The 26,673-nt window shown below is 43.2% G+C and overlaps 1 protein-coding gene across 3 annotated transcripts; it reads right to left on the bottom strand.

Moving 5' to 3' along the window:
* Nucleotides 1-2,010: 2,010 nt before the first annotated feature.
* On the bottom strand, nt 2,011-25,217 carry cacng8b (calcium channel, voltage-dependent, gamma subunit 8b). 3 transcript variants are annotated; one of them, XM_077575276.1, is made up of 6 exons: nt 24,948-25,217; nt 14,682-15,029; nt 11,153-11,377; nt 7,993-8,076; nt 7,312-7,452; nt 2,011-5,773 (listed from the first exon to the last, which is right to left on the bottom strand). In XM_077575276.1, exons 2-6 carry the CDS (start codon nt 14,710-14,712, stop codon nt 4,980-4,982), a joined length of 1,275 nt encoding a protein of 424 aa, XP_077431402.1. In that variant the 5' UTR covers nt 14,713-15,029; nt 24,948-25,217; the 3' UTR covers nt 2,011-4,979. The 3 variants fall into 3 exon arrangements, with proteins under 3 accessions (XP_077431402.1, XP_077431403.1, XP_077431401.1); XM_077575277.1 differs by having other exon boundaries at nt 14,682-15,026; XM_077575275.1 differs by lacking the exons at nt 14,682-15,029; nt 24,948-25,217 and having other exon boundaries at nt 11,153-13,886.
* Between the last annotated feature and the right edge of the window lie 1,456 nt (nt 25,218-26,673).

Raw genomic sequence — 26,673 nt, 5'->3', positions numbered from 1 at the left:
TCTCATCTTAGAAAAAAACCCTCATATGACAGATAACCTCTTGCGCACACCGAAATAGTTCTCACACACACACCTAATAACTCTTAACAAAAAATAAACCTCACATAAATAAACTCGCATTGACAGTAAAAACTCTCCCACAAAGACACACTAACCCAAAATACTCTCTCACAAACCCTTATACATTCCTCCACACAGTCCTCTCACACTCAGAAAAACACACACAGTCCTAAAAATATTCTCAAAATCAACAAAAACACCTCTCACTAAACTCACATACACTCCTCAAAGACTCTCACACAGCAAAAAAGATTGCTTTTTGTTTTGTATGTGAGGGGTTCTGTTTTTGGCGAATATGAAAAGTTTTACAAATATGTGTAAGAGGTTGTTTGAATGTATGAGAGTTTTTTCTGTATATTTGAGAGTATTTTGGTATGTGTGAGAGTTTGTGTGTAGGCGTGTGTATGTGCGCGTGACATAAATATTATTTTTAGCTTATAGGGCACCTCGTAAAAACCTGCTGGTGTTGTTGCATCCTCCCTGACTCCTGTGTAACAAAGTCAACAAGTCCGAAAACTTTGAACTCACAAGGGGCGCTGCGGGGAATTTGAAGTCTCCTCGCACCTGCGCCAAGGCAGAAACGTCAGCGCTAAGTTGGCCCGCGAAGGTCAAGAAAAACCCGTCCGCTGTGTTTGGAGCACGACAGCCGTGTAAAACATGCATGAGGCGCCAGATGGGACCAATCACAAACTGAAGCAAAAAAGAAAAAGTGTTTGCATGAACTTTCTGCCGGCTTTTCCGGTGACATTAATATGCGAATGCAAAACCATCTGCAACTTTCAATCTATATGCAAATTAATCGTATGCAGCAGTGTGACAACGAAGGTCGAAAGTGTTCGATCAAAGCGATCAAGGTAATGCTCAAAATCAGGAAATAGAGCTTTGGACTTGCACCCAAAATCCACATTTACGTTTACTGTTTAATCAGCAAATCCCGAATCAACTCGAATGGGTTTTGTAATTTTGCCAACGAATACTTAAGTCGGCCCCTCCCCCTCATCATAAACAGAGTGCACTTAAATAGTGCTTTAGCTACACTATACGTTCAAAGTGCTTTCCCAAAATTCATATTCGCTTATCAGCGTGAACACCAATGTGCTAACGCTGCTGCGTCAACCTAAGGAAAAGTTTTTCATCTTAAAATAACTTTCTTTAACCTCCAGGACGTACACCGGCAAATGGCAGAACCCAGGGTGTTTTTGTTTTAAATCTATCTGTTCTCTGTTGTACAAGCTAGCTAGCACTAAGCTAACCTGGGAGGGTTTGTCCCTCCAGTCCAACAATCACGTTTTCAAAATCACTTTGTGCTAGGATTCTGTTTGAAAATGTACCTCTAGTGTAGCGTCCACCAGCCGCATTTACACAGCCACTAAAACGTACACGGAAAAGTTGACCTTTTTTGTTTAAAATAGCTTACTTTAGCCACCAGGATTACGCGCCTTACACTGGTTAGCGGCAGAACAGAGGATATTTAAATCCAGCCTTGTTCTGTCGTACCAGCTAGCTAGCGCTAAGCTAACCAAAGAGGATTTGTCTGTTTTCAAACTGCCTTCATGCTAAGAGTCAAAAGCTTTTTCAAAATGTACCTAATGTGTTCACCAGCTGTATTGACACAACGTTAGCTTAAAATAGCTTACTTTAACCATATCCGGGTAAACGCTAAAATCCAGAATGTTTTTTTTTTTTTTTGGTCCAATTTTAAATCCATCATCGCCAGATTTGGGAGGGGAAAAAAAAAGAAAAAGAAATCAGGCGATGGCAAGCGATCATTTTTTGTGGTCTACATTGTCAATTGACCAGCTTGGACATCTCTTAAGGCAACAGTATGGAATAATTTGGTTCTGAAATAAGTCATTCATTGAGTTGATCATCAAATAATATCCATATATTGTAATGAAAGTACAAGATTACATTATATGATTTTGTCAACCAAAAAAAAAGTCAAAAGCATTGATCCTTCAATGATTTTTTTTTTTATATAAACTTCGTGCAATACAGTGTTTGAGTTTATCACACATTTAGATAAACCATAGTCAGTTGTCTCTCTACGTCTACTACATATGATTCATATTGCCCACATAAATGCTTGCTGTGTGCACCTTTTGTCCCAGAATGTCGCCAAAGAAATTCAGAAAATCTGGAAGCGTCTCCTTTGTTGTTGTTGTTGTTTTTTTTTTAGTTTGTAGGCTGCATCACGTGGCACCAGTCAAATTCTGGAGAAGAGAGAGAGAGAAAAAAAAAAGAAGAGTGTGTGGGGCCGCTTACATTCTCATCACCTTCGTACAAGAGAAGACGAGCGAGGAAGCACAGTGAAAAGAATCTTTGGGGAGGTTCCCATCAATGCTGACGGAACGGGGCAGGTCAAAAGGTCACGGGCGGGGCGGCTCATGAGGTAAACCACCAAGTCAAAGTCCGAGTAACAAAAGCTCATTTTTGTTGAGAATTTACAAATATACGTATGCATAAATTACAATGTACATTTTTTTTTTTAAATCACCCTCCAAAACTCTCATTTACATGATGATTTTTTTTTTTTGCCATTGAAAATGAAATGTGTCACTTTGGGACTCATAAAAAAAAACTTTTTTTTTTTTTTTTTTTTTTTAACTCAGGCAGTCATCTTGCGCCTGGTCCTGTACATATTTTCTCTTTTCTCCCGTGTGGACGTGAAGTTGTCGTTAATGCCCAAAGAACAAACATCTTCAACACGACTAGCGCTACAAGTACTCTGAACACGGATTCCGATGGAGATTAGACGAACAGAGGCCAAAACCCAGTCGTTATTGTTGCATCTCTTCTTCTTCTTTTTTTTTTATCACTATTATTGGAAGACAATTTACAGTATTCACATCTTGAAAACAAACAAACACAAAATCAAGGTGGTACTAGTGGCCCGGGTGAGTCAAAAGAAATCATTCTCTCCGCGTAAGGTTTTGTGCACGTCATGCTGGACACGGGAACACGCTGCTCCCCCTCCCCCCCGACGTGGAAAGAAAAGTCAAATAAATGAAAAATATCACAGTAAAAGATCAGCAACATGGAAACGTTAACTCCGGATAACGTAGCGAGCGTGGAAGCACTCGGGATGGACATCACAAAACATTTCCTTCATCCACTACTTGTCTTTGTTTTGCTTTTTCTTTGTTTTTGTTTTTGCTGGCAATTTTTGTAAATATTTTTAATATTTGTTCCAGGAAGTTGTTGTAGTTCACTCCCAACAATTTATTCTCTTCATTTTTGTAGCGTTTCACTTTTCAGTAAATGAATGTGAACGTTCCATTATTTCATCCAATCAGATTTCAGCGTCTACTTGTTGCCATGTCAGTCAAATCTGCCCGTGGCCTTGAGAATCACTTGTGCTGGATGTACTACTAGTGGTTAAGCACTAAATGCTAAGTAGTAGAACTTTATTGCCACTAGTAGCAGACCATTGTCAACTAGTGCAGAGTTTGACTTTACTAGTAACATGTCCTACTAGTACGCCAAAGTTGTCCTGCTAGAAATGTCACTATGTTATGTTATGGAAAAGTCCAGCTATTTTTATGTAATCACAAGCTAGTTCAGTATAATTGCGTACTAGTAGCATGTGGAATGCTGTTTGACATTTATTCAATACAAAGTCAAAGTTACTAGTATTCTCTTTTTGCTGACTAGTAAGACTATTCAGTGGACTAGTGTGTCTTATTAGTAAAATAGTTTTTTCTCCACAACTAGTACCACTCATGACCTACTAGTAATCAATGAAACCTTAATGGTACGCTAGAAACATTAGTACTTGTGAGCTACTGTGCTGCACTAGTAACTTTAAAAACGGTTGCCAATCCACTTGGGTCAATTTGACCCAATTTTTGAGTTGGGTCGTTTTGTATGAAATCATTTTTAAAAAAATTGGGTAATGCACAGAACATCCCTCAAAAATAATTAAAATTGAGCAGGACTTTTGACACAAATTGGGTTATTTTTGACCCAACTGTTTTTAGACTGGACCCCACTAGTTAGCATGTAGCAAACACTAGTAGCAAATAAAATGCTCAAATAACGTTTCATGAAGCCATCTGAACATTTTTTTTTCTTGATAGCCTTCATATCCAGTTTAAGGTCCACGTACTAGTATATTTTTAGTCCTCACTAGTAGGACAACTTTTGCATATTAGTCAGATAACTACATGTTACTAGTGAGGTGAAACTGTGCAATAGTTGGGCTCTATTTTCATGTAAACCTGCATGGCATGCAGTGTAACTCTACGCAGAGGTGGGTTAGACCCAGTGTTGGTAATTTCACAGACGAGGACAGGCTGGTGGATGAGAGAGCTGATTTCAATCAAAGGGTCTCATCTCATTCCCTTTAAATGTGGAGCGTCTAAACATGGCCCCGCTGCACATTTGCTGTCTATGAAAATAGAGCCCTACATGCTAACTAGTAGAATTTTATTGTCTAGAGTAGCTCTGTTACAAAAATGGCCCACTAGTTGTGCTTTGTCTCATACTAGTAGCGTATGCAAAGCAGTTTGAGCATATATTTGATGTAATTGATATACAGATTCAATTCATACTAGTGAAAAAAACGTTGTTAGCTAACAAGCTAATCCTGAATCCACGCAAAGGAATTGTCCTGCCCATCCCTAGTACGAACGCAAAGAATAATCACAACAACAATCGACGCTAACGCAGGTGTGCTAAATTAGCGCTAATATTGCACAATTTTTTTCATAGTAGCCCGAGGTTAGTTTGCATGTTGATCGTTAACAAAATAAATCATTTCTAGCATGTGGAAATATCAAAATAGTTTTGTAGTGAGAGTTCATAGTTGTTGTTATTAGCGCTCAGTTACGAGTGTACTCTTCTTTTCGTTGCCGAGGGAGAGGTTAACATTTCAGCTGTGCTGGATGACGGCTACTTCCTGCCCCCTCGACCGGACTTTACACAGGCGTGGTCTTCCTATTGAGAGTGTTGGAGTTGCTCTCCCTGTCTCCCTTCAGCCTGTCCAGAGTGCCCATCCCTCGCTCCCTGTCCACGGTGGACGAGGTGAAGGGGGGCGGTCCGGAGCCCACCGAGTTGGACATTGGCACGTTGGAGTTGGAGGAGTTGGACGGGTTGTGGGACTTGAGCGAGGGTAGCGTGCCGCTCAGCAGGCCGCCCCCGCCGCCATCCTTGGGGAAGCAGTTGTGGAGCTGGTAGAGCGTGGCGCGGTCCACCGTGCCGTACATGGGCGGCAGACCCCCCAGTTTGGGGTCTCGGGACAGCGTGTAGAGCGAGATGTCGCCCCCGGCCAGGCCCGTGTGCGAGCGCGAGTGCGGGTTGGGCAGGGTGGACACGGAGATGGGGCCCTGCGAGAGCAGCGCCGACGGGGGCAGGCCGAAGTTCTTCCCCACGCCGCCGCCCACCGGCGAAGGGTCTCGGGAGCGGGAGGGGTCGGTGGAGCGCGAGGAGGAGCGGGAGCGGCGGCGGAAGCGGTAGCTGGGGAGGCGCAGCATGGCGTGCGTGGTGCTTTTGAAGATGTCGGTGCGCGAGCGGCAGCGCAGCTCCTTGTTCTTCTCGATGTAGATGTTGACCGCCAGCACGCCCACCATCTCGGCCATGATGAAGGACAGACCGCCGAAGTAGAAGGACCAACCGTACGAGTACTGCCACTTCTTGTCCTCGTCCTTCTTGGGGGAGATGTCGCCCAGCGCCGCCGAGATGTACACGATCACGCCGATGATGTTGCTCAGACCTGAAAAACACAACGAGACCGTCATGGCTTGTTCCTGCTACTGCACGGGTGGACCCCCACCTTTGTTGTGCCGTGGACTGCTTGGGACCAGTTTAGGGGGGGGGGGGGGTTGTACCACTGAGTGTCACACCCACCTAAGTGGGGTGAAATTCGTTTTCCGCATTTGACCCATCCCCTGAGGGAGTGGTGAGCAGCAGCAGGCTCGGCAGGCTAGTTAGTTAGCTAGCTAGCTAGCTAGTTACCAGCTATCAGTTATCAGCTATCTTACTTATCAGCAAGGGCTTGCAAAGGGGTGGGGGTGAGGGGGCCATCCAACCATCAGTTTTGATGAGTCTTGATGGATCCGTCCATCCATCCATCTTTGCATTCTATCTGTCATATAATCAATCGTACATCAATCAGTCCGTCCGTCCATCCGTTCCTTCCTTCCATCCATCCATGCATCCATCCATCATCTGTCCATCAATCCAGCCATCATACATCCATCCGGCTGTCCAACCATCAATCCATCCATCCATCCATCCTTCAAACAATCCATATCCATCCGTCCGTCTATGCAACATCCATCTATCCTTCAAATGATTGATCCATCAATCATTTATACATGCCTTCCATCATCCATCCATCAATCCAACCGTCTGTCTGTCCATCCAGCCATCCATCTGTCCGTCTATCCAACATCCATCTATCCTTCAATTGATCCATCCATCCATTTTCCATGCATCATCTGCCCATCAATCCATCCATCCGCCCATCCATACATCCTTCAATCATCCATCCATTCATCCATCTGTCCATCCATCAATCCAGCTATCCTTCCATCATCTGTTTATCAACCCACCCATCCAGCCATCATCCATCCATCCTTCAATCATCCATCCATTCATCATCTGTCTATCATCATCCATCCATTCATCATCTGTCTATCAATCCATCCATCCGCCCATCCATACATCCTTCAATCATCCATCCATTCATCATCCACCCATCCATTCATCCATCTGTCATCCATCAATCCAGCTATCCTTCCATCATCCGTTTATCAATCCATCCATCCACCCATCCATACATCCTTCAATCATCCATCCATTCATCATCCGCCAATCAACCCATCCATCCAGCCATCATCCATACATCCTTCAATCCATCCATCCATCCATCCTTCAATCATCCATCCATTCATCATCTGTCTATCATCATCCATCCATTCATCATCTGTCTATCAATCCATCCATCTATCCATCCAGCTATCATCCGCCCATCCATCCATCCTTCAATCATCCATCCATCCATTCATCATCCATCCATCAATCCATCCAGCTATCATCCGCCCATCGACCCATCCATCATCCACCCATCCATCCATCCTTCAATCATCCATCCATCCATTCATCATCCATCCATCAATCCATCACTTTTGTGCGTAATTGCACTTTCAAAACAAAAGCAGAGTTTGTCAGGGCAAAAACAAGTGGCCGCTCTGAGAGGATGCTTGAAGCGCGGATGTATTCTGTCACATAACAATGCCCCAACGTTACCTGCGGCCACAAAGAGAATCCCGGCTCCCAGAATGATGTTCCGTTTGCTCCTATAGAAACGGCTAGCAGCGATGCACACGCCTCCCAATAGCAGCAGGATGGCGCTGAGGATGGGGAAGATATTGGAAGCCCTCACTACACCTGCAGAAGCCAAAGAAAAAGTGCTTAGCAACACAAAGTTACTATATACGCTGTGTTTGGGGGGGGGGTTTACTGCCAAAACGGATTAATAGCATTTCCATTCATTTCAATGGGAAAAGACACTGTACTGTATGTTTCAGTATCCACCTTGACCTCTGATCCCCACCTTCCATTCCGTTTCTCACTATTATCACTCCCAGCAACAAAATAATTCCTTCTGAACAAACTCACATGAGAATCCCGCCGTCGTATGCAAATGTAACACATGCGTGCACGCACAAATCTAAGTAGGCCACAGGAGAGAAAATGCCAGCAAAATGCCAACAAGATGCCTGCGCAAGATTGTAAACAAGCTCGTATGCGCTCGTGCGGCGTATCACGGAGCGCAAAACGCATCCCTGCGGGCCTTTTAGCGTCAACTAGGCCGCACCAGCGCCCGTGACTTTTAGTCCACATTGTCACGTGTTGATTCCTCCACTGCGGCAAGAGAAAAAATAAATAAAAATAAAAAAAAGACTCCAAGGCAGCCGTTTGACTTACGGAGGACGTACTCGGCCCCGTCGTGGTCAAAGTCCGCATCCTCCGGGAAGTGGTTGATCTGAGAACACACTCCTCGCTTTACTCCTGAGATGAGGGAGGAAAAAAAAAATGTGATGAGCACACACAAGCCAGAGAACAAAAAGTCATAAAGCCAACTGCGTCAAACGGAGGACAGCGGGCGTCCTCCCGAGAGCCGAAAGGACCGAGCGACTCGGCGTCAGCGTCTCCTCGGCGTACAGATCACACGAGGGCGGGGATGTTAGCGACGCGCGCGTGCACGTGTCGTGTTAGTAAATACATACAAGCGCACACGCATGATGGTGACACGCTGGCTGATGGATTGTGAGATAAGATGGAGATGTGGAATGAAGACACACAGACGGAGGGACAGATGGACAGACGGACGAGTGGCGGGCCTCCCTTTGTCGCTCGGCCGTGTCGTTCTGTGAAGAAGCAGATGGAGGCGCACATCAGTGGCGGCAAAATTAACAGCACAGGTGTCAAACTTGAGGCCCGTGGGTCAGAAACGGCACGCCGAGACATTTGATGTGGTCTGCTGAATTTCATTTTTTGATGAAGTGAATTCTGACAATGTTGTCAGAATATTGAGGGAGAAACTTCTGGACACTTTATTTGATTAGTCCGGTTTTAATCTTGTATCAAGCTTGAGTCTACCGCGTTCTAAAAAACTTTTTCTCTGTTTCCTCTCGCAGGACTTGAGAACCAGCAGCTAATGTTACTTCTAAATAAATATGCAAATTTATCATTTAACAGCTGAAAACCATCAGTCTCTCAATGTTCCCCACAAAAAAAACGGACATTCCCGCTATCTGTCCCTTTAGAACTTTGTGTTTTATAACCCTATTAATTATTAATAAAAACGGCCAGCAGGTGGCAGCAGAGTATAAGAGATCAGCCAGTTGAAAAAACTCTTTTTGCCAAGTTTTCGACAGGTTTGTGAATAATGATGACATTTATATTCTAATAATATGCTGCAAAACGGAAACAGATTTAAATATACTTTTTTCTCCTGATGAAAGAAGAGACTCTAATCTTTCTTTTGGAAGGTTCCATGTTTTTATAGCAATAGAACAGAATATTCTGTGGACCTTGCAAAATCAGGTCAAAATCCAGTAAAACAGCCGGGAGCGAAGGGGGTTGCTTCAGTGAAAATGACTAGGAGTGAATGAGCTAACTATAATGACAAATCCCAAACTGTTACAACCACGCGGTGGTTGAGTCAAAAATAGCGCCGGCGCTCCCGTCGCCCTTGAGCACTCTCGTTCATGTGCGCGTTCAATTGTGTGTAAGCAAAACAAAGTGTACAATTAAATTATTCAATTCACCATAACACTCGCCGATTCCTTAAGCGGCCCACTAAACTTGAACATCTTTCCGTTATTGCAAACAAATGAAAGGTTGCTATTAGCCGTGTGCCAATCGAATCGCATCACGGACGGCAAATATTAGCGATATAGCAAACCTGGTTGCCACCTTCGGTAAAGCTGCTGAGGAGCAGCAGCTCACCGTGAGCGCGTGAATCCTGCTCTGCACTCCAGCTGCACCCGACTTCATGTCTGCATGGCCAACTGAGCATCTTTCCCCGGCCGAATGGATGACACTTGACCTGGAAGCCACGGCAAGACGCTGGCAGCTTTCATGCCAGCCAACATGGCCGCCACAAGAGCAGAAAAAGGGGGAGAGGAAACGACCGAGCGCAAATGTGACGTTCGGAGGCCGGGACTGAGGAAGTTGGTGTGCAATGCGGTATTGCTGCCAGGACGAGATCTTATCTCTAATTGGCTGCTTGGAGGGAATTAGGACACGATTGCTTCAGTTCATTTCGCCAAAGAAAAGCCCTAATCTGGCTTGTGTTTTCCACCGTGGGCTGAGGAGATAACGCGAACGACGTCAAGCGTGACATCATAGCAGCAAACGCTGTGGGACGTCACCAATGACAAGGACAGGAAGAGGCTGTGCTGCATGGCCACGATTGCCATAAACAACAAACTGAAATAAATAAATAATAAAATAAATAATAAAATGCTTTATGTTCTTTTTCTTCCACTTGAAAATGGCCGTTTGTGAAAAAGGACGTCTTTAAAGTTCGTTTTTTTGGGGCAATAATATGTTCTATGCAGCCCTACTAGTCTAAATATGATATTCTGGTTAATATTGCATTGCCGATATGAGTTAAGAAGCAAAATCCAGCCGTTTTTAATCCATCTCAGGGGGCGGCCATTTTGCCACTTGCTGTTGAATGAAGATGACATGACAGTTGCTCAGGTCTCAGGTAACAACCAATCATGGTGCAGCTTCAGAAAATAGGTCAGCTGTGATTGGTTGTTGCCTGAGCCCTGAGCAACATTGATGTCATCTTCAGTCGACAGCAAGTGGCAAAATGGCCGCCCCCTGAGATGGTTTGGTTCATAACTCATATTCCACAAATGTAATATTAATCAGAATGTCATGTTTAGACTAGTGATGTCACATATAACTTATTATTGTCAAGAAATGTTTATGGTTGACTACCACTTTAAAGGGGCGGAGTTTGAGCTTTGTTTTTCCCTTTCGTCTTCATACGAGTTTTGTTCATCTAAGAATTTGTTTTTTCCGTAGAGAGACACGGAACTGGTCCCGTGTTCGCTCAATAATAATAAATAAACGGTACCAAAATAAACCAGAGTTTGATTGAAACGGACCAAAGCGATAGCACAAAAGCTACACCAACCGTGTTTGGCTCGTTTATTTCCTGGCATCGCTGCCTACGCCATCGAACGTTGCCGCCAGTGTGGCGTTGCGTGAATCCGCCGCTCACGACGTCTCTTTCCCGCATCTTTCCTGAGTCTGGACCGGAGGCGGAACGCAAGCTTTTGTTTGGCCACTTGAGTGAAACGACGGCAGCCGGCGCCGGCACAATGATTAATGGATTATTTTGGAAACGGGGGTTGGGCTACGGTATCATGTAATTATCCCTCTATTGTTTGAAATTGTTTCTCGTCACAACGGCACGGTCGAGGAGGTTGATGCGTGCTCGCCTGATGATGATAATAATTAGAAGTATCACAACACGGTGCTGCCTTGCAAACAAACTATTGGAAAGGAAAACCCGCCCTTCACGCGAACCAATCAAGGGAATTGCGTCGCATGTTGAACGTACCTTCCAGGCAGCAAATCCTCCACAGTCCCGAGTGGGTGAGCGCCCCCGGGTCCTTCTTGTCCTTGTTGTGAGGGTCATCCTGGGTGACGTTGGCTGTGCTGTTGCAGATGAGGGCGCGGGAGTACAGCCAGTAGTCCGTCCCGATGGCTACCGTCATCAGGCCGAAGGCGGCGAAGGCCCCCACGGTGGTGAGGAGGATCTGGATCCCCTTCTCGCACACCATGCCTGGGGAAACACAAGCCAAGCTACGTTTACCGCAGACTAGGGTCCAGGTCACGGTGGACAAAAACGGGACGGCGCGGGATGGACAAACGAGAGACGCCCGTGATGTCTGGTGAGCTCTTTCCATTGTTGAAACATTTGCCGCTGCGCTCACGATGAGAAAAGTAGCCGAGAGTGAAGAGGGAGAAAGAGAACGAGAGAGAGAGAGAGAGAGAGAGAGAGAGAAAGGGAGGAAGAGGGAGAGAGAGTAAAGAGGGATATAAAGAGAGAGAGAGAGAATGAAGAGGGAGAAAGAGCAAGAAAGAGAGACAGGAAAGAGTGAAGAGGGAGACAGAGAGAGAGAGAAAGGGAGGAAGAGAGAGAGAGAGGAAAGAGGGATATAAAGAGAAAAGAGGGGAGATAAAGAGAACAAAGCAAAAGAAAGAGAGGAAAAGAGAAAGAGAGAGAGGGAGAGAAAGCGAGAGAGAGAGAGTAGAGAATGAAGAGGGAGAAAGAGCAAGAGAAAGAGAGACAGGAAAGAGTGAAGAGGGAGACAGAGAGAGAGAGAGAAAGAGAGGGAGAGAGAGAGGAAAGAGGAATATAAAGAGAAAAGAGGGGAGAGAAAGAGAACAAAGCAAAAGAAAGAGAGGAAAAGAGAAAGAGAGAGAGGGAGAGAAAGCGAGAGAAAAAAGAGAGAGAAGACAGATAAATAGAGAAAATGAGGAGAGAAAAAGAGAGATTTGATTTTGATTTTTGAAAAAATACATTTATTTGCCGCTCTTATTTACATTCTTTTCCTAAACAGAGAGAGTGAAGAGGGAGAAAGTGCAAGATAGAGAGAGAGAAAGAGAGGAAAGTGTGAAGTGGGAAGGAGACAGACAGAGAGATAGAGAGAGAGAGAGAGAGAGAGAGTAGAGAGTGAAGAGGGAGAAAGAGTGAGAGAAAGAGAGAGGAAAGTGTGAAGAGGGAGAGAGAGTAGAGAGTGAAGAGGGAGAAAGAGGAAGAGAAAGAGAGAGAGAGTAAAGATTGAAGAGGGAGACAGACACAGAGAGAGCGAGAAAGAGAGAGAGGGAGTGGAGAGTGAAGCGGGAGAAAGAGAGAGAGAGAGAGAGTGAAATGGAGATAGCGTGTGGAAGAAAGGGAGTACAGAGGCAGAGAAATAGGAACAAAGAAAGAAAGAGAGTGATAGAAAGTAAAGATAGGTGTGAGAGGGAGACTAATAGTGAGTGTAAAAAGAGGGATAACAAGAGAAAGAAAAAGATGAAGTGAGAGAGAAAGAGAGTAGACAGAAATAGAGAGAGCGCAAGAGAGAGATAGTGAGAGATAGTGAGAGAGAGAAAGACAGAGAAGAGAGAGAGAGCGAGAGTGAGAAAAAGGGACAGAGGGAGGGAGAGAACAAGAAAAAAGATGGAGAGAAGAAAAGAGGATGAAACAGAGAGAACGAGACACTACATGCCTTCTTTCTCTCGCAGAAGCGCAGCGTGTATGTAAATAACGTACTTTTTTTTGCACAAAGATGTCACTTAGTAGTTGACCCAACGCTAACATTTACGGTGCGGCAGTATAGAGTGCGGGTTGGGGCGAGGGTTGACGGGTTTGACGCCAGCTCTGGAGCCGGGCTCGAACCTCCATATTTCCATGTTTCATCCTCATGAAAGCCTCGACGGAAGGTGACCCCGTCAGAATGCGACGGGTCGGGAGACATCATATTGTACGGTGAGAAAACTTATCAAGACTTGAAGACAAAGAAGAAAAATGGCCAAAATCCTACAGCACGCTGCATTTCTGGTCATGGTGACTGCCGTGGTCGCCGGGAATTTGGTGTTAAGTGGCCTTTGAGTGAATGAGAAGGAACGGTCAAATCATCTCACCAGTGAGCCGCACTTCATTCAAAAACACTGCAGCCCTGCAGGTGGGATGATAAGCGGCAAGGGGAGGAAAAGGGGGAGGAAGGGAGGGCGGACGGTGCGAGGCGAGGAAGAAGGAGGAGGCGCAGAATGATGATGTGTCCTTGGAAGGAGAGTTGGACGACTCTGCTGACTTGGCTTAACAAGTCAGAAGTGATGCGAAACGCTCCAGATCACACCCTGCACGTCTACTCCATATTCATAACCCTGACACCGCCGCTCCCTTTAGAATTTGGAAGGCAAGACGGGAGAGGAATGCATAAACACACGCACACACGCAGCAGATCCCTCGCAAAAATCCCTTTCGGGCAACGAGGACGCGCCTTTACAAACTTAAATCGCATCCATCTGCGGTACAACAATCCTGAACTTCTTTTATTTAAAGACCCTGTAAACGGAACTCGGAATTTTGTTTCTAAATACTAATATCGTTCTCTCCACTTGAAGGCCGTGGTTGTGCACACACTCACAGTGAACAACGAGGCGCTCTAAAGCGGCCATGGCAGCCCGAAGCCCCTGACCATATGCTAGCTGCCAAGTCAGACTTTTAGTTTCCCCCCATCCTCACTGATGTGTCGTTCTGTTTTTATTAGACTTACCTGACAGCCAGTTGACATACGCACACTCATGACAAACAACGTTGCACTCTAATGCCCAAAGCCCCGGGTTATATTCTTGCAGACATTTACTTCTTCCCCATCCTCGCTTTTTGTGTCTTTCTTTGTGTGACATGCGCATATTCATGGCAAACAACGTGGCACTCTAAGGTGGCCATTTCAGCCAGAAGCCTCGGTTCACATGCTGTCACTGGACATAAAAAATAATAATGAATTCCCCTCAAGCGTGACAAGTGTGGACACATGGTGGACACATGGTGGACAATGAGGCGCTCTAAAGTGGCTATCCAAAGTGAAGATGCTTTTTCTGAGTGTAGGCATACAGTAGAAAATTAGATAACTGCATGTTGCCACTCTCAAGCCAGACAAATTTCTCTCTTTTGTCTTTCTCTGTGTGACGTGTGCACACTTATGGCAAACAATGAGGCACTCTATAGCAGCCACGCTAGCGCAAAGCTCCAATCCACATGCTGACTGCCAAGTCAAACATTTACTTTTTCCAATTCGTATTCTTCCATCTTTCTCTATGTTTTGAACGCACACTTATGGCAAACAATGAGGCACTCTATAGCAGCCACGCTAGCGCAAAGACCCGGTCCGCATGCTGGCTGTCAAGTCAGACATTTATTTTTTTTCCCCAATCCTCACTCTTCCCTCTTTCTCTGTGCGACATGCACTGCACTCATGGCCAACAACGAGGCACTCTGAATTCACTGTCCCTGATGTTTTGGCCAGAGGCCGTTTTCTTCCCTAAACGTCCACGCTACTGCGACTCAACCCAGGAGAGCGTAGAACTGGACTTACCTGACGCCGAGTTTCTATCCTTCGACTCCATTTTGAAATCTTTCCTTTCCTCGTCAGTGAAGAACGTGCTGCCCCTTCAATCCGGACAGCATCCATCGACTGTTCTCAGCCGCTCCCCGCTCGCTTTCTCTCTCTCCTCCGTGCACTCCCTCTCTCTCTCTCTCTCTCTCTCTCTCTCTCTCTCTCTCTCTCTTTCACGTTCACTCGCTCTTTGCCGCCGTCTTTCTCTTGCCGGAGTCGCCGGTGCCAGCGGAGGCTGAGTCTTGGACGTCGGTCCCGCTCTCCTTTCGCTCGCTCCTCCGCTAGCAGGAAGCCGCCACCAAAGGGCCCATCATCGCTGCTCAGCTGCTGCACACACAAAATAAAGAATGGGCCGTTTGAATATGCAGATGAAATCAGACGGGGCCTCATTTCCAATGAAAACACACGCACGCCATTTCCTCATCCCTCTCAATTGGTCGTCAAGTCAAATTCATCTATGAACTGTTCGCATTTGCTGCCAATTTGACATTTCTGCTTGAATAATTAATCCCAAATAAATGAATTGACCTTCCGTCATGAATCATTTTGATTTTGTAGCTCACTGGCTTACTCACAAAGGGCTTGATTTACTAAGACTCCAAATAGCCGGCGCGAAATAGCGTGTGAACTCATGCTAACAGATTGCGCTGTTGGCAACAGGCCTAAAAAGGAAGTCGGCGGTGCATACGAGACAAAACAGTTGAAACGCAAACCACATCATCATAACAATCCCATTTTTGTTTTCTGCTTTACAATGAGTATGTGTATATCCAATCTGGCAACCAATGGCTACCAACGAGTGTTTTGGTCACTGTGCAACATTTGGGAGAACACCGCAAGTGCAAAATGAAGTTCGGAGTGATGGAATCGGAAGTGTAAGTGGAAGAGGTAAACAAAGCAATAATTTCGGGGAAACAAATAACTACATAAAAAAAAAAAAAAAACGTATTTAGTTTGATTTAGTTCCTCTCGAGTGCATGATGTCTGGATGCAGGCTACATATGTGCCCATCCCATTTCAAAATTTAGTCATTTTCTCCAAAAACTGCTCTGAGATGCAGTCAAACAACTCGGATGTATGGCAATACAAAGTTGAAAGTAAAAAAAAAATTGAATAAAATGCCAATTTATTATTAATAGCTGTATTAATTATCAGGAGAGTCACACCCACTTTACAACACCCTCACTTTTCCCACTCTGCCCAGTAAATAAATAAATAAATGAATTTACAAAAAAAATACCCTCGTGAGGATAAGCGGTTCAATTAACTGATAAAAATTATAAAAAATAAAAATAATAAAAATGAATAAATAATAAATAATAAATAATAAATAATAAATAATAAATAATAAATAATAAATAATAAATAATAAATAAACGGTGTTGTGCTCAATATCAAATCTTGTTTTTAGTAAAAATGGATGGAATCCCAGCCTTTCGAAACACTCAGCGGTCACAACATTAGGTACACCTGCACCCGAGCTCCGACACATCGGAGCTGTATAGAAAAAAGTACAGTAACTGCAGCAACTATGCAGCGTTTTTGCACCCATCACGCATCTCAATACGGTCACCAAAATATTAGAAACATCCCACTGCAATGCATAACTTAATTGCTATTAAATGTTTAACACTCTGATATAGCGTCAAGGCAACTTGACTGCAGAATGCAAAGATACGAAGCCATAAAATAAGAAGCGTGCATTGTGTGAAAGTGATTGTTCTCCAAGCATGGCGTCTCTTTTGGACTGACACGGTGCCAACAGTGGAGGCTAAAAGGCGGAATGACTCTAGCGCGACTTGTGCTGCATCTCATCGTCTGAATAGAGGAGAAAGGGGGAGGGGGGGGGGGGGGGGCGACCCGACTATGTTACCATGGCAACATTGAATTCCAAAGTCTAGATCAGCATAGAGTGAGGGAACTGTGGTGTGTGTGTGTGTGTGTGTGTGTGTGTGAGTGTGTCTGTGTGTGTGTGTGTGTGTGACAAGCAAGCGAGAGAGAGCAAAGATGGTGAAAAAGCAAAAAAAAAAAAAAATGGGGATAGAGGGCTGACATTTGAAGTCATGATAGTGAGTGTGAGTTAAAGCTCTATCCATGTGTGTGTGTGTGTGTGTGTGTGTGAGTGTGCGTAACGACTGCGACACAGATGCTCCCAAGCAGCGCATGTGCACTGGCTAAAACACGCGATTGGCACAGACGAGAAGCATCCTGCAGTGTTTTTTTTTTTTTTTTTTTTTTCCTCTAGAAAACCCCAAAGAAAATGCAAGCATTGGACACACACGCACACAAAATCAGCAGACATGAATTCCTGTTAATATTTCATGACGCAATATGGCATCGTGAGCAAAATAGGTTACATCCTGATCCCGTTTGCATTGTGAGCACCCCCCCCCCCCACACCCAACCCCCCCCCCCTCCCTCCCCCCAGCCTCCAAGATGCGACGCAAGACGTCGTGTTTCCTCCTGGCCGCGTTGGAAACTGTTGAATCTCGGCGGCGCACGTTCTTCCCCTCAGCCAGACGTCCTCCTCTCCTCATCTCCTCATCCTCGTATCGCTCGCTCCTGCCTTCTTATTATGTAAACTGTCAAGCAACACTGCTGCAGTGTGGCTTACTTATACGCCGCGTGGAAGCAAACGACTTGTGCGTCGACGGAATGGTACGACATTCCAGCCCTTATCGGCATGAAGACGCTCCCTGGGGAAAATCCGCATCTCGAAGGCTTACAGTATCTCCAAAGGTGCATACATGTGCGTGACCTTTCCAATGACCTTCTTTATTCCCTTCAGCAAAAGTCCCCCGTGTGGGAGATCATAATTGCCATTTAATTATCAGCATTTCCCATTTCCTTCCAATAATTAACATCGAGTGGAGCGTATGTGAGAGCAGAAGAGCGTGAAAGGACGAGAGGGCGAGATTAAAAAATATATCATAGGAAGACATTCCGGTGCTTAAAGTGGAAGTCAACCTTAAACATTTCTTATGGTATAACATATTATTGAAGCCGTTTTTTATCCATCTCAGGGGGCGGCCATTTTGCCACTTGCTGTCGACTGAAGATGACATCACAGTCGCTCAGGCAACCACCAAGCACAGCTCACCTGTTTTTTGACGCTGAGCTGGGATTGGTTGACCAATGAGACCTGAGCAACTGTGATGTCATCTTCAATCGACAGCAAGTGGCAAAATGGCCGCCCCCTGAGATGGATTAAAAACGGCTGGATTTTGCTGCTTAACTCATATTCCACAAATGTAACATTAATCAGAATGTCATGTCACATATAACTTATTATTGTCAAGAATTTTTTTGGGGGGGGTTGACTTCCTCTTTAAATTGGTCATTTGGATTTAGTCCAGAGAAGGATTTGAGCAATTCTTGTATCCACACAAGCTACAAGGTTGAACTGCTTCAGGACACGGAATGATACGTTTAATTCCTCAATCTATTGTCATGAATTCAGTGCTTCGATATTTTACACCGCCCCAAACTCTCTGCCGTGACTACAATTAGTATCATTTGTCTATAAAATTGTAAGTACTCCCTGTGCAGAGGAGTTAATATACCTTGCGCACTCTCTGACAATGAGAGCGCCACTGCCACCTACTGTAATGTATGTGCAATTACACAAAAAATATATGTTTTCCAAAGTGACGCCCTGGGACCCTGCTGCCCACCCGCCAAAGCAACCCCCCCCCCCCCATCCCCGTCTCTAGGCGTGTTTACAACTTCCAGGAGGATATCAAGAAATCTCGAGGCCAGAAAGCATCCAATTAGCTTCGGTTCGGAAAAAGGCCAAGCACGTCGCTTGAAAGGCCAACAGGGACCATAATCAAGAACTGCACAGCTCAGGAGAACCTTCAGCCTGTCCCACTCATCGCCAGAACGGTGTGCTTATACGATGGAAGTGCAATGAAAGCAATGCCACAGTGCAACAATCTCTCTCCCATAAACCATTTGAATATTATAGCATCTGCACCATTAGCTATTCATTGCATACATCAACAAAGTGTTGGAATGTTGAATTAATGATGACGTCTGTAATATGTTAGTCCTGTGTGAGCATAATAATACCAGCACAGATACACAACACAAAGACCGCGCATCTTACAACCAAGCTGGAGTCGGTCACAGGCCACAACATTAGGTACACTTGCACAACATGAGACTCAAAATGTATACAACAAAATAAAAAATAAATATGTTTTTTTTGTTAAACTTGAGGCTATTTAATGTGGTTGTGCTCCATGTAAAGTTCATTTTCAAGATATGTGTTTGTGTGGTGGACTTAGGACCCAAGCGCATGATGTACTCAACCAAAAAAAAAGGAATTTATGTCCAAAATATCGGAATTAACTCATTCACTGCCATTGACGGCTATAGACGTCAAAAATTCATTTGAACTATTTATATTAGTTTAACATTTTTTCCCACTTTTGTTAACAAAAGTATGAAAACATTGAATTTTTTTTGTACTAGAACAGATATAAAATTTGTGATTAATCGTGAGTTAACTGGTGAAGTCATGCGATTAATTATGTTTAAAAATTGTAAGCGCCCGACACCCCTAATTTTTAATAATCTTTTCTTTAAATAAAATAAATGTGTTTTTTTTTTTGTTTTTTACAAAATTTGTAATCGTAATTAATCGCATGACTTCACTAATTAACTCACGATTAATCACAAATTTTATATCTGTTCTAAATGTATCAAAAAACTATATTCTAAAAATTCTAGATTTTCATACTCTTGTTAACAAAAATGGAAAAAAAAAGTTAAACTCATAAAAATAATTCAAATGAATTTTTGACATCTATTGCTGTGAATGGCAGTGAATGAGTTTTTTAAAAAAAAATCCACATTGGTCGGACCCTAGTTTCTAGTATGAAAGTTTACCTTAAAGGTGAAATAATGACTGTGACAAGCTGACGAGCCACTTCTTTGACACTAATTGCCTCCAATTAACTTTTTCCCACTTTCTTGGTGAGCATAGAGGGGAGTGATGAGGAGTGACGCACACAGGTGGGAGGGAGCAAGATGAAAGAGACACTATGCAAACATGGATGCCTTTTGGCTGTATTGATTCATTTGCATTGTCCTCATAATAATAACTTATTTTTTTTCAATGGTGCCGGCGGGTACTAGTTAGCCCCGAGGATTCGTTCAGTCTTTGCTCAATTCCCCAATTTGATTAAAACAGCTTTATACTTTTGGTTGCATTTTCAAAAACATGATACATCCTAACTAATGTTATGTAAATATATATATAAATAAATAAATAAATAAATAATAATTAAAAAAAAAAATATATATATATAAAAAAATAAAAAAATAAATAAATAAATAAAATAAAATAAAAAAATATATATATATATAGTGTAACAGTTAAAGGTGACCCTGAATGTCCCGAAAGACACCTATAAATAAAATCGTATTCGTATCCCCTCTATTACTTCCTATATCGTTTTGTAAAATTGCGCAATGACAAAAAGTACAGTAGTGCACATTTCACACACATTTCATTGCATTTCTAGTCGTCCTCACAAAAGCGTAAACTCTCATATCGGATTTTATTTTTATTTTTATGACGCAGCCGTCTCTAATATCATATCTGGTGATTTCACGCGGACCCCCGTGCCCAAAATGAGGCATAAGCGCACAAGGTGCACTTGGGTGAGCTGCTTTTTAAAAATAGTGTTATGTGATTTTTTCATAGCGGAAGATAATGTTCCTAAAGAGGCGCGAGCGGGCCTGCAGAAGCGCACTCGAGGGACGAGGAGGATTACAGGTTCAAGTCCCGCAATGGATGCAAGTATGGAAATTGGGGAAGGCAAGGGGAGGCTAAACGTGCGCGTGTGTTGTTGGATAAAACATTTCTCCTCCAAAATGGTGACGCAACGCTCCACAGACGCGCAAATATCTACAGGCAAGCGCACACGCACGCCAACACACGCGCAGGTAGATCAACACCAGCGTGAGCCGACGCACGCGCACACGCAGCGCCTGAAAGCAGCAGCACTGTCAAATGTGATGACAATAGAATGTTAAAATAGGTCATCTTTAAAAGGCACTTCAGTGTCCACCTCCGCCTGCATGTGACCTCGTCCCTGCTCGTCGGAGCGCAAGCGCCCGAGGAGGCGGTGACACTAACACCTTGGTCTAAGAGGCTCCCGAAATAGTGCTTTTGGATGACCGGACACTCATGAGCATACGCATAAATATACATGTGGAAGCACACTCATGCTAAAAAGTGCTCTCCAAGATGAGATCCCTGCTACACTGCAAAAAGGACTGTAGGAAATGGAAGAGGAAAAATATTGTAAAATAAGAAAATGATGACTTCAAATAAGCAAAATTAGAAAACAAGAAAAATTTTGCTTAACCTGTAAGATTTTTGAAAAATAAGAAGGTAATACTAGCCCCATATCAACCACTGCGGTCATGAAAATAGTATTTTCAGACTAAAAACAAGTAATGTCGACTTTTTTCAAGCTGTCATAAATAGAACTATTTTCTTAAAATACATGAGTTTTATTTTTATTTTTATGCCTTTAAGTGTCAAGCAGGGAGGCCAGGAATTGAACCCACAACCTTAAAGTCTGAGGGTAGGCTCTCTACCACTAGAACACTGAGCTGGTAGCGAAAGAAGGAAAAATGAGCTTAGTAAATATAACGAAATGAACCATAATGCACTCGTCTGTTTTCGTATTTTTTTCCCCCCCATTTATCTTATTACTAGATTATGCAAAATCTTAAAACTAAGAAAACTCATGAAACCGCAGTTCAGGGTCTTTGATGTTGGTTAGTTGTCATCTTAAAATGTGGGAAATGCTTGTTTTAATCCTCACAGTACTTAAAACTGTCTGTTAACACTCAATGCCAAGACTGCTTGATCAAATAAGATAATTAGGTAATAAGCATCTTAAAATAGGCACAATGATCTGGCCTGACAATTTCATTTTAAGTAAAAAAAATAACTTGTCAAATCAAAAAAAGCAAATTTAGGTTAAATTTAAGAATTTACATCTTACTTAATATTTTAGTTTTTGCAGTGTAGACGTTCATAGACACGCATGTGCATTTTCAGGGAAGGAGAAAAGAAAGAGGATTGTCTTTGCAGCATGAAAAGTAGCAGGAAAGCAACTTGAGAAAGGTTGTTGTACCCTTTATTTCAGCGGGACAGTAATTCTGTAGCAATTAATAAAGTTGTTTGAAATGAAAAGGTATGTTAATGTGCAGTAAAAAAAAAAAAAGATTTTGTAAGCATAGATTTTGATTTTAATGTGACCACAAGGGGGCAGTAGCATTTCTTATTAGACGTTGACGTGCAAACTGAGCTAAAAAAAAAAATGTACTGCAATTTTCAGACTCCTTTGATAATTTGAAAATACTTTTGGTTTATTAACGCTGTTGACCGGAAGGTGGCAGCATTGCACCAAAAGCTTTGCCAGTCGGCAGAAGGAGAAGAAGAAGAAGAAGAAATGGCGAGTACTCAATTTTATTTCATCTAGTTGCACACAATAAATTCATCTGCCTCTAGAAACATGCTAAATATATCTAGAACCACTTGACGAAATAAAATTGAGTACCATTTTTCCCCCGAGTAAAGCTGGGAGAAGAAAAAGAAGGTAGATAGAAGAAGAAGAAGAAGGAAAATAAGGTAGATAGAAGAAGAAGAAGAAAAAGAAGGTAGATAGAAGAAGAAGAACACTGGGAAAAAAAACGGTGTTGAATGTACTCAATTTTATTTCATCCAGTTGCACACAATAAAATCCTCTGGCTCCAGAAACATGTTAAATGTATCTAAAACAACTTGACGAAATACAATTGAGTACAACTAATCATGACATTTCCTGATCAATATGTTTTCCCTTCGGATAGACTCAAAGCCGGCTCACCCATTGGGCAATATCTGGGCAAATGTTAAGGCTGCTGTGGCCTTGTTAGGACAGCTAGCTTGCTATTATTAGCTCAGGCTGTTAGCTTCTGTAGTTAAGTCCAGGACATGAGTAAGTCTTTTCGTCCCATCTCTATTCAGGCCTAAAATGCTTCATTAAACAAATAAAGTGGCAAAAATGGATGTCGTTTAGCGATATATGGCAATAATAATAAATCTTGCCCTGTAGCTGCTACTGGCAAACTTGACACTTAATTAAATTTGTTCCCGCACCTCATACCTTCATCAGCAGCGTGTGTGTGTGTGTGTGTGTGTGTTAGTCACACATGCTGATGTGGCGAGTGTGTTTTGTATGTTTACGCCGCGCACAAGTCGCACAGCTGACATAATACGCTTCAATCAAGCGGCTGTTGCAACCCCACTTGAGGAGGCTGCGCGAAATTAGCCCCCCAAAAGCTGTGCTAGCTGCTACATGCATCACTGCTTCCCTTCGGAGAGAGTACGAGACAAAGAGAGGCGCCGGAGGAGACAAAAAAAAAAAAGAGAGAACAATTTGGAAACTTTTCTTTCAGTCTTTTTTGACGAGTCATGGCGTGTTTGAGGATAATGATTTTGCTACAAACAAACTCAATAAATGTGAGTGGGCTTCCATTGACTGGAATGAGTCACCTAATCGTGTATAATCATCTACTTGGTTGCCATTCAGAACCCTCAGACGGAGTCTTTAAAGTCACATGTAAATGTCTGATTATTATTTTTCTAGCTTGTGGTATTCTCAAGAAGTAGTCTTGTATTTATCTTCACGTTTTTTTGTTTTGTTTTAATTTAAACAGTTAAAACATGGCGGTCGTGACGTCCATATTCCTACTCAATTGTATCCTCCAAACTACATTTTCTTGATTGATTGATTGATTGGTTTATTGGTCCCCTTGGGGAAATTCATTTTCACTAGACTTCATCTTCTTCATCTCTTATCTATGTACTCCTTTAACATAGTGCCCCCTAGTGTTTAGACTAAAAAAAACACAAAACTCAAATGTCTTGCGTTACAGGCAGAAATACGTGTAGTTGAAATTTACAGAAACTTACACCAGATAGAAAAACATTTATGTCTTTGCAACTTAAGATTAAAATACGTTTTCTTCACATGTACAGGATGTAATTGCATGTAAATACTACTCAGTCAGATAAAAGTAGTATCAAACGAACCACTGCTTGCTCCGCCCCCTTCTACCGCCAGCACCACCGTGTTGTGTGAGTACACATGTTTATATTCCTGGATAGCCGCACGGCTTAATAGCTCCGCCCTTTTCTGTTTTTGTTTCTTTGTATCTCTGCAACCGAGCAAATAAACATCCACAGCCACTATTTGTGGAAAAATACGGTCAAGTTGGTGCATCCTGCATCCGGGAGGCGGGGTCACACAAGTTGAGTCACAGCAGGTGCTGATGGACGCCATCATGGTCTATTTCTTATAATACATATATATTTATCTATATAATTTTTTTTACAATTTTTTGGGTGATGGTGTGGGGTGGGGGGGGGGGTCTCCTCAATGCTGCAGTGCACACTTCTAACATCCCCTTACACAATCCTCTCCACATGTGCTTTAGTGCTTTTTTCTTTTTTTCTTTTTTAGTAGACAAACATGCCTCAGATGAACATCATGTGGGTCATCGTCAACATGACGTCCTACGGGGAGTGTGGGGGGGGGGGGGGGGTCTATGTGCACATACAGCAGCACACATAGAGGAGGATGCAAGCGTGCCAGGCTAGTGTATAGTGATGCAGACTGCGGTGCATTCATTAACAGATCAGCCACACACACATGCATCATCACCCTGACTGCACTGGCTACTCATGGGGGGCGCGCTGAAGAGGAAGGGTGAGGGATGGGGGGGCAAAATGGACGCCTGGCAGCACACAAATCACATAATTGAGACCTCTACAAATTGTTGCTTGTATCACATAGGAGAAATAATAAATATTAGTGGATGAAAGGTGGGAGAAGGGAGGGAGGGAGGTAGACGATGGGGGGGGAGGGGGGGGGCTCCCAATGAGCTATTATCAGGATGTCATTTGCATAATAGACACTGCTAATTATAGTCCCCGCGCTATAGTAAATAGTCCCCAAAATGATGTAATCGGGCTTGTTTTCCCCACTCTGCCCACGACGGTGAAGTTGGAGCGCGTCAACGTGGACGAGCTGCAGTGCAATCGGCCGCACGTTTGCAGCGGCAAAATCGTCACCTCGCACGTAGACGGACGCAGAGAGAGTCAAGCGAACACACGTTGCGCTCGCACGCGTACAGAGATAAAAGGCTGCGGGAGGGAAAATGGATCAGGCTTACCTGAAAGGCTGCTGCGGGATGTCAGAGCTCCTCTCGGCGCGGCGCACTCCACAAGAGGACGGGAGGAGATGATGATGGTGATGATGATGAGGATGATGAGGATGGTGGAGGCAAGGAGGAGTGCATGGGGAGGGGGTGTGAGGAAGCGGAAGGGGGAGGAGGGTGGGGGGGGCACGCTGAGTGGAAGGATACCGATCAGAGGCAACTGTGGAATAAAACAAAAGGTTTAAGGTCAGATCATTAGGAATTTGATTCCAATGTTATTTTATAGCAAGCGAGTCAGTGGTTGGGGGTGTGGGTGGGGGTGGGGTGGAAGAGGGGCGGTCAAACTATTACACGTCACTGAATGAGCACGGATTCTTTTTGCCGCATGTCATAAAAACTGTTCATCAAAGTTAATACAACTCAACCGTCCTTAAACACTGTATGGTAGGCCTACACGAAAAGTAAAATTTAAAAATAAATAAATAAATAACGACTAAACTGCACATCAAAATTGGAAAAAGTACGTATAGGTTGCACATGATTAAAACGTGGTCCACCTTTTTACCTTAAAAATAATTCAATGATATGCTAGTTGAAGACATTTTAAGAATGCGCAAGTAAATTCAAAGGCCATTATCACTATGTGAAAATTAAAATTGTACTTATATTGGATTTTAAATTGTTTTTTAAATTGCATGGCTAACTAAGAGCGTCCTGTTTTCCTGGTTTGGTCATGTGACGTTCACAAGCTGGGCTGTGATTGGTTAGTCAGTCCTGTGATGTCATTTTCAGTCGATAGCAAGTGACAAAATGCCCGCCCTCTCAGGCTCGGATGGATTTATTATTATTATTTTTTAAAAAGTGGATTTTGCAGTTTATATATTGTACAAATGCAATAAAAAGCTCATCAAAAAAATCTGTTTAGACTAGTGAAGGTGCATGGAGCATATTATTCTAAAGAACATTTTTGCATTATAATTCATTAGCCAACATTAAATTTGTTAAGATCGTTAATATCGAAATGTCATTCATGCAGCGCAGAACTCAAAAGCCAAATGGGTAACAAATAAATTCCTTTGCTGCGTTGTTTTGTGTTTTTTTCATCAGTTTGCTAGCTAACAAGCTAGCATTAGTTATATCATACCATAGCCAAGGCAGCTTTATTTATGTAGCGCATTTCATAGACAATTAACTCAATGTGCTCTACATAATTAAAAGTACATTAGAATAGAAAATAGCTAAATACTTTTTTTTAAATGACTGAAATAAAGGTAGCTTACACAAAATACTAAATAGATTCAAATACAGTCTTGCTACTACTAACAGCAATAATGACACATTAAATCGCATCATCGCTGTCAGTGACATACATGAGCGGTTGTCTGTCTTTGTGTGCGTGCAAATCAACAATCAATAGTGACATATCAATATAGGCTGACTTATGTCACAGCTTTCACCAGCATTCTGTCTAATGACTTCAGTGCTGTTGGTGGTGGAAGCTGAAATATGTCACCCTATGAACCCTATGAAAAAAAAAAAAATGAAAAAAAAAGATAATGCAGCCACTTGCTGAGCTTCTGCAGGACACACACATGCAAACGCACACACAAAACAGTTAGGTTGCACAAAACCCAGCAGACAATGACCTTCAATAGCTTTAAAATGGCTTTGCTGCCCAACATGAACACACACACACACACACACCGGGGTTGGGGGGAGCGCCACATCGAGCTAATTCGGA

This window comes from Vanacampus margaritifer, chromosome 9, assembly GCF_051991255.1.
Source record: "Vanacampus margaritifer isolate UIUO_Vmar chromosome 9, RoL_Vmar_1.0, whole genome shotgun sequence".
Taxonomy (NCBI): Eukaryota; Metazoa; Chordata; class Actinopteri; order Syngnathiformes; family Syngnathidae; genus Vanacampus; species Vanacampus margaritifer.
Note: the sequence above shows the minus strand (reverse complement) of the source record. Positions and strands in the feature narration are given on the sequence as shown.